The sequence below is a fragment of the Myotis davidii genome, unplaced genomic scaffold (assembly GCF_000327345.1).
Source record: "Myotis davidii unplaced genomic scaffold, ASM32734v1 scaffold96, whole genome shotgun sequence".
Taxonomy (NCBI): Eukaryota; Metazoa; Chordata; class Mammalia; order Chiroptera; family Vespertilionidae; genus Myotis; species Myotis davidii.
The window spans coordinates 7,674,031-7,687,587 of NW_006289416.1; the positions used below are offsets into that span (position 1 = coordinate 7,674,031).

Sequence of the window (13,557 nt, forward strand, 5' to 3'; positions counted from 1 at the left end):
CCGAGTCTAATTAGCATATTACCCTTTTATTAGTATAGATAGAGGCCTGGTACATGGGTGGGGGCCAGCTGGTTTTCCCTGAAGGGTGTCCCGGATCAGGGTAGGGGTTCCCTTGGGGCGTGGGCAGCCTGGGTGAGGGGCCTGTGGTGGTTTGTAGGCCAGCCATGCCCCCGTGAGGGTCCCCGCCGGGGGGCTGTGGCCAGCCTGGGTAAGGGGATGAGAGCTGTTTTCAAGCTGGTCACACCCCCTTCAGGGTGGGGGTCCCTGCTGGGTGAGGGGCTGGTAGCTGTTTGCAGGTTGGCTAAGCCCCCCTGCAGGGACCCTCACACCATGAGGGTGTGGCCAGCCTGGGTAAGGGGCTGATGGCTGTTTGCAGGCTGTCCACAGCCCCTGGTGACCCCAGCTCCCAGTCTCTCCTTTTTTTCTTTTTCTTTTTCCAGTGCCTTCTTGAGCGGAGGGAAGCAGGTATCTGGGATTTATTTATCTTCTATAATTGAAACTTTGTAGCCTTGAGCTGAACCCACAGCTGGCCAGGGCAGGTAGGAAGCTTGGCTTCCTCCATTGCCAGGAGCAACCCAAGCCTCCTTCTTGCTCCAGCTCCGTGGCTGCCACCATCTTGGTTGGGTTAATTTACGTACTCGCTCCTGATTGGCTGGTGGCTGTGGCTTATGAGTGTAGTGGAGTGGCGGAGTGATGATTAATTGCATGTTTCTCTTTTATTAGTGTAGATGCATTTAAAAATGCCTTTATTGAAGACAATTTTTTCTTAACTATCAAGTCTATTCAATTTTTAAATACCTTTCACTTAAAGCAGCGGTTCTCAACCTGTGGGTTGCGACCCCTTTGGCGGTAGAACGACCCTTTCAGAGGGGCTGCCTAAGACCATGCTGCATATCAGATATTTACATTACGATTCATAACAGTAGCAAAATTACAGTTATGAAGTAGCAACGAAAATAATTTTATGGTTCGGTGTCACAACATGAGGAACTGTTTTAAAGGGTCAGAAGGTTGAGAACCACTGACTTAAAGGAAGCATAAATGACTTACTAATGTCATGTATGCATCATAATTTTGGTAATTTTTGTGGTATTTTTAAATTACCTTAACAATGGATGACAACTCCGATGGATCAAGAGCTTTCCTCTTATATACACAGGGGAAAATCATACAAATTTCTATAGGTATGCCAAAGGACAATATGGAGCTTCCTCTTACTAAATAAATAAACATGACAGGTAGTGGAAAGGAAAATTAAGATACTATTCAATCCTCTGTGGCATCAGAGATTTGGGCACAAGGATTCACTATAGAAGAGGCAATATTAAAAAGCATTATTGAACTCAAGATAGACTCCATCTGTGTTCCTTAAAATTATAAGAAACTTCAGGAAACATGGGGAAATGGGGGGAAATCTAGGGACCCAGCTCTGACAATCCAAAGCCCTTTCCCCATAGCTAAGATCCTCATTTTAGGGGTATGAACAAGTCCTATAATTTGATGTAGCAAGTGCTGAAGTTTTTCAATAATCAAATTAAATTTTAAATAGCATTTCTGTAGTTTGAATAAATTATATATATCTCTGTGTATTTCTAGCCTTAAAGCATGTAGACTGTGCTGTGGTTAATAAAACTTAAAACACTTCAATGTATCACTGATTCACTGTTGCCTTTTTTCATTTTGTATTTTGTGTGTTGATCTTGTATCCTGTAACCTTACTGAAATCACTTAGTTCCAGGAGTTTGTTTGTTTTTTGTAGATTCTTTAGGATTTTCTATGTAAACAATCATATCACTTACAAATACAACTTTTCCTTTCTGATCTTATGCCTTTTATTTCTTTTTCTTGCTTTATTGCAGTGCTACATACCTATATTGAATAAGAGCAGATATCCTTGTCTTCTTCTGATCTAAGGAGGAGGCATTCAGTCTTTCACTATTAAGTGTGATGTCAACTGTAGGGCTTCTTGTAGATGCTACTTATCAAGCTGAGAAAGTTCCCCCCCTATTTCTAATTTTCTGAGGGTTTTTTAATCATAAATAGGTGCTAGATTTTGCTAAATGCTTCTTCTATGTCAATTATAATCCTATGATTTTTCTTACTAGCCAGTTATTATGGTGGATTACATTGATTAATTTTTTCATGCTGAAAAATTACATTTCTGGAATAAACCTTAATGGTGTATAATTCTTTTTAAGCATTGCTGGATGTTAATTTTTATTGAGGTTTTTCATGTCTATGTTCATAAGAGATGTTGGTTGGTCATTTTCTCTTTTTTATATTACATGTTCTATATTAATATATATTAAAATTATAATTACTCTTATATGAAATTCTGGTAATTATTTGTGTTTTTAAAAATAATCCTTACACTACAAAAGGTTGGACATTGCTGGGCTAGATAATCATGAATATCTCTTTTACTTTTATGAAATCATAGTTCAATTCATGAACAATGCTCAGGCATTATAGGGTGATGGAATGACACATCCTGATGAAAAAGCCAGACATCGATGATTTTAAAAAGCAAGTGGGCATTTGGGGAAGAAAAAAAAATACTAGTTAACTAAAATGGGGACAATCAGTGTACCTTCAGACATCTTCCCAGTAACATTCAAATTTCTGAGCAGGGTCTAAAAACTTATAATGAAAACAAAGTGCAATAAAATGATTTCATCTTTGACATTGTTTTTCAGGAATCAAGGCAGCAAATGAATCTTCTCAAACATGCAATAAATAACTCAGGAGTATTATGCCTTTGAGACCTTCGGGGGAATAAAATATTATTTGGTCAGATGAGTCCAAATAAAGAGCTCATAAAAGAAAGAATGTAAAAACAACCTATTGGTAAGCAATGTATAAATTTAAATATAGAATTAAGATTTCTGAAAGAGTTTTCCATGAGAACACAGTCTAAAGCTGAAATGTGTTTATTGGTTTAATCATAATGACTCGAAACTTGCATAATTTTTGTTTTTAATTTATGATGATCAACTCTTTAAAATTTAGTAATTCTTTCTATTTCACTCCATTTTATTTTTTGACAATCAAATTCAAGTGAAATTAAAGTTAATAATTTTATTTATAAATAATTGGCACATTATAACCCAATATTTCTAAAATGTCTTCTGCCTCTCTCCATCCCTTCTTCTTACCCTTTGTGACTATTTATGTCCATTGGGGAGATACCCTAAATGATATTCAGAAGATGTTGCTAATGGCTATTTCTTAATAATAAAATTTTGGGTGAATGTTTACTTTCTGTTTTTATAATTTCTTATAGTAATTTTGTCATTTTTACCAAAAAAAAAAATAGGCATGTATTTAAAAACAACAACAGAGAAAATGGAAAAGAAGAGGAAGAAGAAGGGGAAGGGGAAGAGAATAACATTTTTCAAGTATAGGTGTCAAGTTCCCACCACCATGATTCACCCATATTTTCTATAATGGCTCCCAAGAAGAGTCAAACTAGTTTAACTCAACAACCTTGTATTACGTTCCTATAATTTGGGAAGTGTTTTATAAAATGGTGCAATTACGCCTTGTTTGAAAATAGCATACTCATAAATAAGAACACTTTGAGCAACAAATTTTATTTTCAATTCAAGAAAATTGGTCCAAGTCACAAATTCCAGCTAGATTTCATGCAGCACTCAGAGGCAGGGTGATTTAGAAGGACTGTAATTGTTACTACATGGATTTATATAACTTCTTAACTTTTGGCTTTTGGCTTTGCAAGTTTACTTGTGTTGACACTAAGTTTATAGATGACATCCATGCCAAATTTATAGATAATGAGACAAATTTTAGAGAGGTAAATCTGAGAGGATGGTTGTAACAGCATCTAGAGTAAAAAGATTCATGCTCAGTGTTATTTGTACAGCAGTATTTAAGCAATCACATGAAAAAAAAATGAAAACATAAAATACATAGATTTTCTTCCTATCTATACTACTATATTATCAGAAGATCTTTAATGGAAAACCTATAACCACAAATTAAGTTACATTTATCTCTTAGAGATAATAATGTAGTTAAAAATTAGCAGCCACTCAGAAAGACATGCACGCATTTATTTACACATTGAGTCCAAAAACGGCATGTAACAGTTTTGAATGCTCTCTTTACCCCTCTACATTTGATAGGAATGAAGTGAATCTACAGGTGCTCTTGTCCACCAAGCTGTATTTTTAAGGAAAAAAATTATGATTATCTCTGAAATCCTTAAATGTAAATGATCAAACTCCTTCACACTCTTAAAAACTCTTAAATTTATGTAGCTGGGTATTATAAGAGCTGAACAGATATTTTATGAATCTGATCAATGTAAACCATAAAAATCTGAATGATTTGGGCTCTCCATCAGCCAATTTTTTTTTTCACCAAACCACAGCGGTTTGGAGGTGTAAAGGGCCATCTCTACATGAGCGGTTGTGAACTCAGGTTGTGCTCCTGGAGATCTTTTTAAAACATGCCTGTGCTCCAACTCCAAACCAATTAAATCAAGTAGCAATTCTCACCCTGTGCATCTGCATCAGCAAAGCGCTTGTTAAAAATGCAGATGGGTAGGAGGGCACATCAAACTTCCTGAGTCAGAACCTGTGAAAGTGAGGCCCTGCAATCTGTGCTGTAACTGGTTCCTCAGGCGATGCCCTGCTTAGCAAGTGTGAGAACCGTGCTCTCAGGTGAGGGCAGAGCGCCTGTGCCTCCTCTCATGTCCCAGTTCATTCACAGGTGCTGTCGGTGTTGAGGCTCATGCACCCCCTCTGAATCCCTCTTTTACATGTAAGAATACTCAAGGCAGTGTTTCCATAAGCAACTTCCCAACAGAATTGGGAAATGTCCTGATGTCCGTCCCCTTTTTACAACATGCACAGTGTCCTCCTCACCTAGGCAGATGTCACTTGAGAAAGTCGAAAGTTTGTCCCTGACCCCAATGAGCTACGTCATTGAAATTTACTTCTTCAGCTACATCTGCGTGCCAGCTACATTCCCTTTGGAACAGTGGTTCTCAACCTCATTCTGGAGGATGAGGCCCAGAAATCAGGATTTTAAAAAGATTCCCAGGTGATTCTAATGTACAGCCAAGGCTGAGAACCACTGCTTTAGAAGGACAGTACCATGGTTTCCGTTTTAAACAGTATTTTTTTTTTTCATGTCAAGGCTGGGCGGCCCTCATAAAATGTGCCGAACAACAGCTTCACGCTGATTTTTTTCTTCTAACAAGATGGGAAGACTTCTACTGAAAATCGACGTAGCCCACACACACCTCTGCTTCCCTGCATCTTTGCTGTCTCTGAATGGAGACACCATCTAACTTTTGGTATCTATCATAGCAAACCATGAGAGGACACCTGTTTATAATTCTGATCCTGGTTCTCTGACTTACGGTTATTCCGTGCCTTGGAGCCCCACCTAGATCCCCCCTCTCATCACAGACCAGGAAGCTCTGGCCCAGCGATGTCAGACAGCCCCCTCTCCTACTGAAATTGGAGAGTGATCCAGTATAACTTGGCATGCCTGGAAACCTGTTCCCAGCAAGCAGGTTGAGGTGACTCAACCTAAAGGGACACCAAAACCTTTAGCTTATAGGGTTGGCGCTTCACACAATTGTCTGACTATGGCAAACTCAGCCAGCCTTCAAACAGACGCAGAACGGGCCGCTAAAGTTAGTATTTCCACAAAGTCTACCAAAGCAAGAAGCTTACTCAGCACCCTCCTTCCACAATGACCCTGTCACCAGGGCCGCACTCGGGACAGAACCCAAGTCCTCAGACCCTCAGGACCAAAGCAGCTGAGCAACGGTGTGTGTGTGTTCAGGTCGCAGCAGTGAGAGGCACCAGCATAGCAGAAGAGCAGCCGCCCGGGTCTGCTGTATCCCCAAAGGTCTCCTCCCACCAAGGAGGGGCGCCCAGGGGCCCAGGTGGCAGCTGCAGTTAGACAGTGAGGGTGGGGGAACCTGCCAGGGAAGAACCCAGCACCTGGGGTCTGTGGCACCGTCACCATAAACAACACCCTAATGCCTAAGACGCACAACCTGCTCTCCTTACACGAGCTGGCTGTGTGCAGACACAGCTCACACCAAGGAGGCGTCAAGCATCTCAATTTGTTCCTTGGGCTCAATTTTTCCACTTCTAGAGGAGAAAATATCAAAATACAGTACCAATTAGAATCAGAAAAAAATCACCATTCTGTAAATTTTTCCTTTCCAAGTAACCATCAGCGTGCTAGGCCACCCACTCTTACTCTACGTAGCTTTTTATTTGTATTTTATTTTATTTTTTCCAACACCATTTATTCCCTCTATGACCTCTTCCACCCCCACCCACACCTCATTCCCCAGAAATCACTTGTTGTTAAAACAAACAAGTCATTAAACAAAGTCACTAACATCTACTTGACAAATAACCTAACACCCAACACGTTTTTAATGGCCAAGAGAAATATAAGCTACTCACAAATGTAAAGCCTGGGGGATATTCTCAACCAGCACAGAGCAAAATTTACAAAATTTAGATGTTTCCAAAGGAAGTAGACATTGATGTATTTACCCAATTTACATGACTGTGGTTTATGTATGTGCATTTAATAAATCCCTTCAAGCAAGACCGTGATGAAGCTAACAACACATTACTTTCTGGGCGTAAGCTGCCGCAACACCAGCGTTTCAGAACTTGAGGGAAGGAAACGGATGCTTAGATAAATTGCCTTGTCCTGCTCAGAAGAAGCCTGGCCTTGGGGTTCAATTAACCCATCAGAATTATCACTGCCTTGTCTCAAAGTATCCAAGATGCCAGGCAAATGGAATCATCCCTGAGATCACAGTGTAAAGCTGAGTCACACGAAGCCTTCGCCCGCGTGACTCATGCAGGTCAGCTGTCAGCCCTCCTCTCGGCTCTAACTCATCCCAGCTGAGGCCGAACAGGAATTTTCCTGTGGTGAGCATTGGAGTGAGGAGGTCCAGGTAGAAGCAAGTTGCCACCGAAGCACAAAGAGTTGGGAAGTAGACGAGGAAAATGGTGCTTTACTCCTAACCTGTGCAGTACAATTTTGTTAACCGCAAACATATTTATCTAAAATGTGCCGGAAACGGCCTCCACCCACATTGCTGAGCACATGCAAGGTTAGAATAGGAGAGAGAGGACCTCTTTAAGGTGCCTCCTGGGAGCACAGGACCAGAGAGCCTTCCCGGCCTTGTCCCTGTATTCACCGGGGGGGAACGGAAACTGGGGCTTAGTCATGAAACAGCAAGTGCTTGAATATCCCAGAGCCTGTCTCCCTGTGTGGAAGCAAAACACCCTGAAAAGTAACCGCTGCCTGGGCACCGAGGCAGCCAAATTTAAGGAGGAACCAACAGTTTTATCTGAAGTTCACTGAAAAGCCAGGTTTTTAAGCAGCGGACGTCAGAGGCACACGCAGTTTCTCCCTGAGCCTGGCGGCTGGAAGGAAAAGGGTGTTGGGTGCCTTCTGTCCTTTCTGAGGAAAACAGGTGCTTCTGAACGGTCACGGTCACCGCCTTGGGCCTTAGGAAGGCAGCCGCCCAGGAAAGGCACGCACGCCTCGGATGCTTCTTGGGAAGAGGAGTCCGTGACAAGTTCTCTGGAAAGCATAGGTTTAGATCTTTGCAGGACTTAAGTTTTCATCAGGATCAAAATTTGCTATAGAAGTAAACAACCTAAACGCTGAATGAGATGCATGGCCTAAAACGGCAGCGGACAGGAAGGATATCCTAACTATAAAACGAAGTGACTCGCATTATCACTCAGCAAACTGGGGGTTCGCAGGCCGGTTATGACTCCGGAGCTGAGCCTTTCGCTTTCGTGACACCAATGGGAAGGACTGAAGAAGGCATGGCGTGGGTCAGTGCCTTGTGCTGAAGCATTTTCACTGTGTCTTAGAAACAGACGCATTTTTTAAAATACTCCCATGGGTGCGTGGGAATCAGAAGAGGAAACGAGGGGACAGACAGCCAGGGAACAGGAAGCTGCTGCCGTCCACGCCGTCCCGAGGCCGCCAATAGCTCTGTGTGCACGGAAGCGGATCCGGTATTTGCAACGTCAAGCTCCACAAACACGTGAGGTATCATCGCCGGGATACAACATTTCTGCCGCTATACTTGAATAAAGTGCAAAAAGATTTCCACGCACAGAACTTATGTTGTTCTTTAAAATACTCACATATGCATACACACCACTTCTCTGCCCGGCCAGCAAGCATGAGGCTCACAGTCCCATCTTCTCCAAGGAAGTTCTCCGCATCTGTCCAGAGACATCACAAATGTAAGCACTGTGAGCTGGAGGAATGTCTCGTGAACATCAGTTGTGAGCTAGAGAAGTCAGCATGCAAAGACTTACACTGAGTCTGTTTTTGGCCCTAAAATGGGGTATTTTACATGGAGTCTTGATTTGACACAGGTGTACCTTACACAAAACCTTTTTTTTTCATCTTCATGCTTTTGTCTCCTCCTAAAATATATCAAAGTCTTGCATTCAGAAAAGTATCTCCTAATATAGGATAACTTGATCTTTTTATACCATTGCCTCATTGTAAACATGAATAGATATGACATTGTCATGAAAACTACATTTGAAACTTGAGTGGTGATGATTTCAACACCAAATTAACATTTCCAGAGGGAGTAATATGTGGGGTAATTGTGCAATAACATCATTACAATTCAATAAAAAAGCACTTGTTTATACTAGAAAGGATATCCTAGGCATATATCCCTAGTGTTTTCTTCCAACGTTACCTGAGCCGAGCACTCAGCACACTGTCCCCATGCAGCCTGCCCACCCCCTCCTGTGACATATTGAATTCTGACTGCTCTTCAGCCCCTAGAAATTATTACCTACACATCATGCTCACTGACATTTCTTTAATTCACTCTTTTGAATCGGTTCCATTTAAGGCATAGCTAAGGCTTTGGCCAAGTATATGTACAATTTTAATGCCCACTTTCATTGTCAAGAACTCATTCACAGCCTCCACTGTTAGCATAGTTGTACTTGGCACTTTTCCCTGAATTTTATTTTTTCAGTCAACTTTACAAAGCCCAGGTTCACAGGATAGGTTTCATGTGACGGGGCCAATAGCTCACACCCGAGAGTCACTGCTGAAATACCCCTCTGAGCTCCTGAGACCGACTCAAAGGACCTCGTGGTCACAGCTGGAGGCAGCACACTGTCTGAATTCTGTACGCTGCTCACAACCGGCAGCAAAGGTGACCTGTGCAAATGCACTGGACAAAGTCTGAGCCCCTCTATATAAATGGCCACAAAAATAAAGTCAGTGAACATTCTCACTGTCCATGATCATAACTTATAATGTTACCCCTTTTCTTAAAACTGAAGAACTAAAGCATAATTTTTTTTCTAAATAATTCTGCTTCAAAATATAGATCATAAATATTCCTGGCCATACTTAAAGGTTTATTCCTTATTCTATAAAGAATTGAACATATCTATGGAATTCTAATAAACTTTCATATCTTAAGAGATTTAAAACAAGGCAGCATTTTCTTTTCCTTTTTAGAAATAGAATTTTTAAATAAAATAAAATTTGGAAATAATTTCCTCTAGACGTAGGGATTTCCTAAATGAATCAAAGTACTTTTTAAGGAATTTAACCAAAACAATGTGAATTGTTGTTAAGGTAACAGGTACAGCCTTCCTAAACCTCCCCCACCCCCTTGTGTTTCTACGTGCCTGGTCCACATGGGGAAAACACGACGTGAGGCCCACACACACCTTTCTTCACACGTGCGTGCAGTTGGTGGATGGTGGGGTGTCAAATCGACTTCTGTTTTCTTTGGTGTCGCTGAGGGAGGACTCGCTGCGCACCCGACATTTGAACACCTGCTTGTAGGCCTTCCTAAAGTTCTCGGAGAGGAAGGCGTAGATGATGGGGTTCACGGAGGAGTTGCTGTAGGCCAGGCAGTGCGCCAAGACGCGGAAGAAGAAGGAGGTGGGCGTCAGCGGGAAGACCCCAAACTCAACCCACAGGTGGATGACGTGGTGCGGCAGCCAGGAGATCCCGAAGACCACGACCACCACCAGGACTGTCTGTGCTGTCTGGGGGCAAGGGCAGGGGGCGGGAGGAAGACATCTCAGTCCCAACAGGAAAGAACCAAGCATTGCAAACACATCCTAAGATAATTTCATGACTCTTCCCATGGGATCCAATAGATACTAAATCTGTGCTAAGCACTGACCTTCAGGTCACAGACTGGTTTTGTTCAAACTTCTCCAGGACCCGGCATGACCTGGCGCAGAAATAACTTAGCCATGTGTGTGAAGTGCATGGAGGATCGGACCGGTGCTTAGGTCAAAGGAATAGAACGGTCTAGAGATTCAACATGGTCCCTTCAAAACCTTCAGCACTGAGCTGCGAGGCAGCTCAGATGAGCCGTGGAGCCTGCCCCGAGCAGTGGTCTCCATAGAGATGCAGATGTTTAGTTCTCCTTCGCAAACTTTGGCAAGTTAAGGACACGAGTAGGTTCCAGAGACCGTGTGGGTTTCAGTCTGCACAGCAATGAGCCCACTTGCTGGCACACTTCCTGTGCACCTGACGCAGCAACACCCAGAGGCAGGGTCCCTGTGTGTGAGTGAGGGAGTGTCTATGGAGCAGGGATGGGAGGTCCGCCCCATAGGACCTCAGCAGGGCCGGGCCTCCCTGCCTGCCCTCCGTCCCCTCCTGCCTCCCTCTGCACACTGCATTGGAGACACTCACATCACCTCCTCCAGGGCTGCAAACCCAGGGGTCAAGCCCTGGGCCACTAGCCCTGTGATTCCGCCCCACTGGTTCAGACATGCTGAAAGCCAGCAACTACAGAGCTGCTGTGTTAAGCTGACACTCCATCTCTAGGATTCAGTCAGACATGGTGATCTACTGATATTTTTTAAACTATAAAATGCAAAGCAATCAGCTGGTTCCTTCCTTCAAGGGTGGCCTCCTCCACCGAGTGAAGCTCAGGAAGCCGCAGGGCCTCGCCGTCTAATGGCGACCGCAGAAACAGGGCCGCGAGGACAGCTCTGAGGACTGTGTGACCCGCTGAGGTCACTCCCCATTTGCCCCCTGCTCCCCCAGGGAGCAGACCCCACAGTGATCACCAGCTGTCAATGAAAGAACTGAGACTCAGAATGGTGAAGACAAGTGCCTGGTGTCCCATGGCTACGCGCAAAGTGAGAGCTAGAAGCCAGGTCCCAGTGACCCCAAAGCCATGCCCTGAATGTCTGAGACACAGGCAGGAACTGCTCCTAACTCCTCGTCACCATCAACCGCCTCCCACCCGCCTGCCTGTTGGTGGTGATGTGGGCAATAAAAACACTCACAGGAGACAGCAGCCATCGGTCCCCTCACTGACCATCCAGGGACATCCCCCAGTTCTTGTCACCAGGGAGTCTCCCCCTCATGCGGAGAAAGGCTAAGGACATGAGAGGTGCGTACTTTCAGCCCCTTGCCTGAAAGTGGCCTCTCTTTTGTCTCAGGTTATTCCAGGTTGAAATAGTTTAAGAGGGTGATTCAGTTTGTGGGAGGGACTAGGAACATTGGACCACTGGCCTCCCCACACACCTCAGACCAGGAAGGCATAGGGGACACATTTCCATCTCCCAGTGAGGACACGAGAGTGAGTGGAAGATTTACCTGCCGGCCACCTGTCCACCTCCTCTCCTATAATCGTGACAGAAACTGATGAATGTGGGAAAGAAAGTGGAGAGAAAACCAGACAGAGAGAAGGAAGAAGGTGAGAACAACATATGGACCTTTATTTGTCTAATAGCCCCACACGGGAGAAAGAATGAGACCCAAGAAAGTGATTTCATGACCAAGGAATCACGGTTACACCACAAATTCCTCAGCGTGGGAAAAGGGGACACCACATCTCTGCACTGTGGAGACATTCCCACGTGACAAAATGACTTTTCTATTACTTGTCATGCATTAGGATCTCACTATTCTAGGAAACAACACCCAGAATGCAGCAGGGAAGACACCGACTTCGTAAGCAGACTGGGGCAGAGGTGGTACAGGTGACCATCAGAGTTCAGGTCAAAGCCAGGACAAGCGCAGGGGTCAGAGGGCAGGAGACGAGAGTTAAGCTCACTATCAAGGGGCCATGGATTGTGCAGAAGCGCTGACTGATCAGGCATAACCTGGCTGTGGGACCTGAAATATGACATAACCCCCCCCCCCCGGGCCTGGACTTCCTCATCTGGGCCTCAGAGTCACCTGACCACAGGTTTTCACAGGTGGCAGGATTAGATGTCACTGCAGGAGGCACAAAGCAAACAAGTGATACTCTCAGGTGCATTAGGGGACCATCTGCTCTCCATCCATCTCTCCCTCAGTGCAGAAGACACTGGTTCCCAGATCACTGAGCCAAAACCACCTAGAGGTCCTTCCACCTGCAAATGGAAAACATCACCTTTCTTCCTAAGAAAACAAGAGCATCTCGACTTCACAGAACAGATGCCCTCTGGATCTCGCCTCTGGCTTCTGTTAGGGAGTGTCTGCCAAGTACCAAGCTTAGGGCAGGAGAAGAGCCAGCAGCTCATGGATTAGCAACTAGGGTTGGAGGACCCACCAGGAAATGCAGTGCCTCTCACTGTGCATTTGGTCATTCAAAATTTACCTTTTTACTATTCGTAATCCCTGATCTGTTCAGAACTACGAGATCAACCTGTAGCCTTCAAATGAGACTAGGTTACAATTTGCAATATAATATCAGGAAAGAACACTTAGTGGGCACTTTCATAGACTGTGTCATTTATCTAAGGCTGTTCCCAAAAGAGTTAACTAGACTGCTCCCCACTAAGCATCGTGGCGTTTCTCTATGTTCCCCGTCTCACAAGCATCTCAGCCCGTCAGAGGTGAAGTTGTGTTGGCCGGGGCACAGACAGTATCCTGGCAGTTCCCAGGCGACTCCAGGTCAGCCCAGCGATGTTAACTCCAGCAAATGCACGGGTACACCCTTGGACACAGCATGTTGTTCATCCATGTGGGCCACTGGACACAGCACATGGTTAATCTTTGTGGGCCCTTGGACATAGTATATGGTTGTCTCCTGTCTCCCTTGCACAGAGGGTCCTAGCCCTCCAAGCCCAAGGGATTGAGAAGCTGGGCGAAGGAGAGGGTAGAAGGTGGGGATATGAGTATAGGGAAGAAGCCCCCACATGTGGGCAGAACACCATCCTTCACTCACTACTTCTTCCCATGCTGGCTGGACATTAACGATCCAGTCAGAACAGTGCTGTACCAACAGCCAAGCTGGGGCTGAGAAAGATGGACACACTTTTCCCTGCCAGGGCATGGCTCCTACATCCGGGCCTCAACCTCACGGCTCAGGAAGTTTCTAAACATCTCAGGTGTTTGAAGAACCACTGATAAAGACCACAACAAAAGAAAATCGTCTTGCCCACTTCTAGTTAAAGGTGAAGTTGTTTCCTCAGTGTTCACCACCCCTGATTCTACACACACACACACACACACACACACACACACACACACACTGTATTCTCCTCAGAAAGACTTGGAAAAGCTGCCTCCTCTCTCTCT

General features: G+C 44.4%; 1 protein-coding gene across 1 annotated transcript in view; it reads right to left on the bottom strand.

Moving 5' to 3' along the window:
- Positions 1-5,088: 5,088 nt before the first annotated feature.
- The window catches only part of GALR1 (galanin receptor 1), a 16,791-nt gene continuing 8,322 nt past the window's right edge, over positions 5,089-13,557 (bottom strand). Inside the window, exons 3-4 of the mRNA XM_006761903.2 lie at positions 9,750-10,073; positions 5,089-8,258 (exon numbers count right to left, since the gene is read on the bottom strand). Of these exons, the coding sequence (XP_006761966.1) occupies positions 9,756-10,073 (318 nt within the window). The 3' untranslated portion in view covers positions 5,089-8,258; positions 9,750-9,755. The remainder of the gene's footprint in view (positions 8,259-9,749; positions 10,074-13,557) is intronic.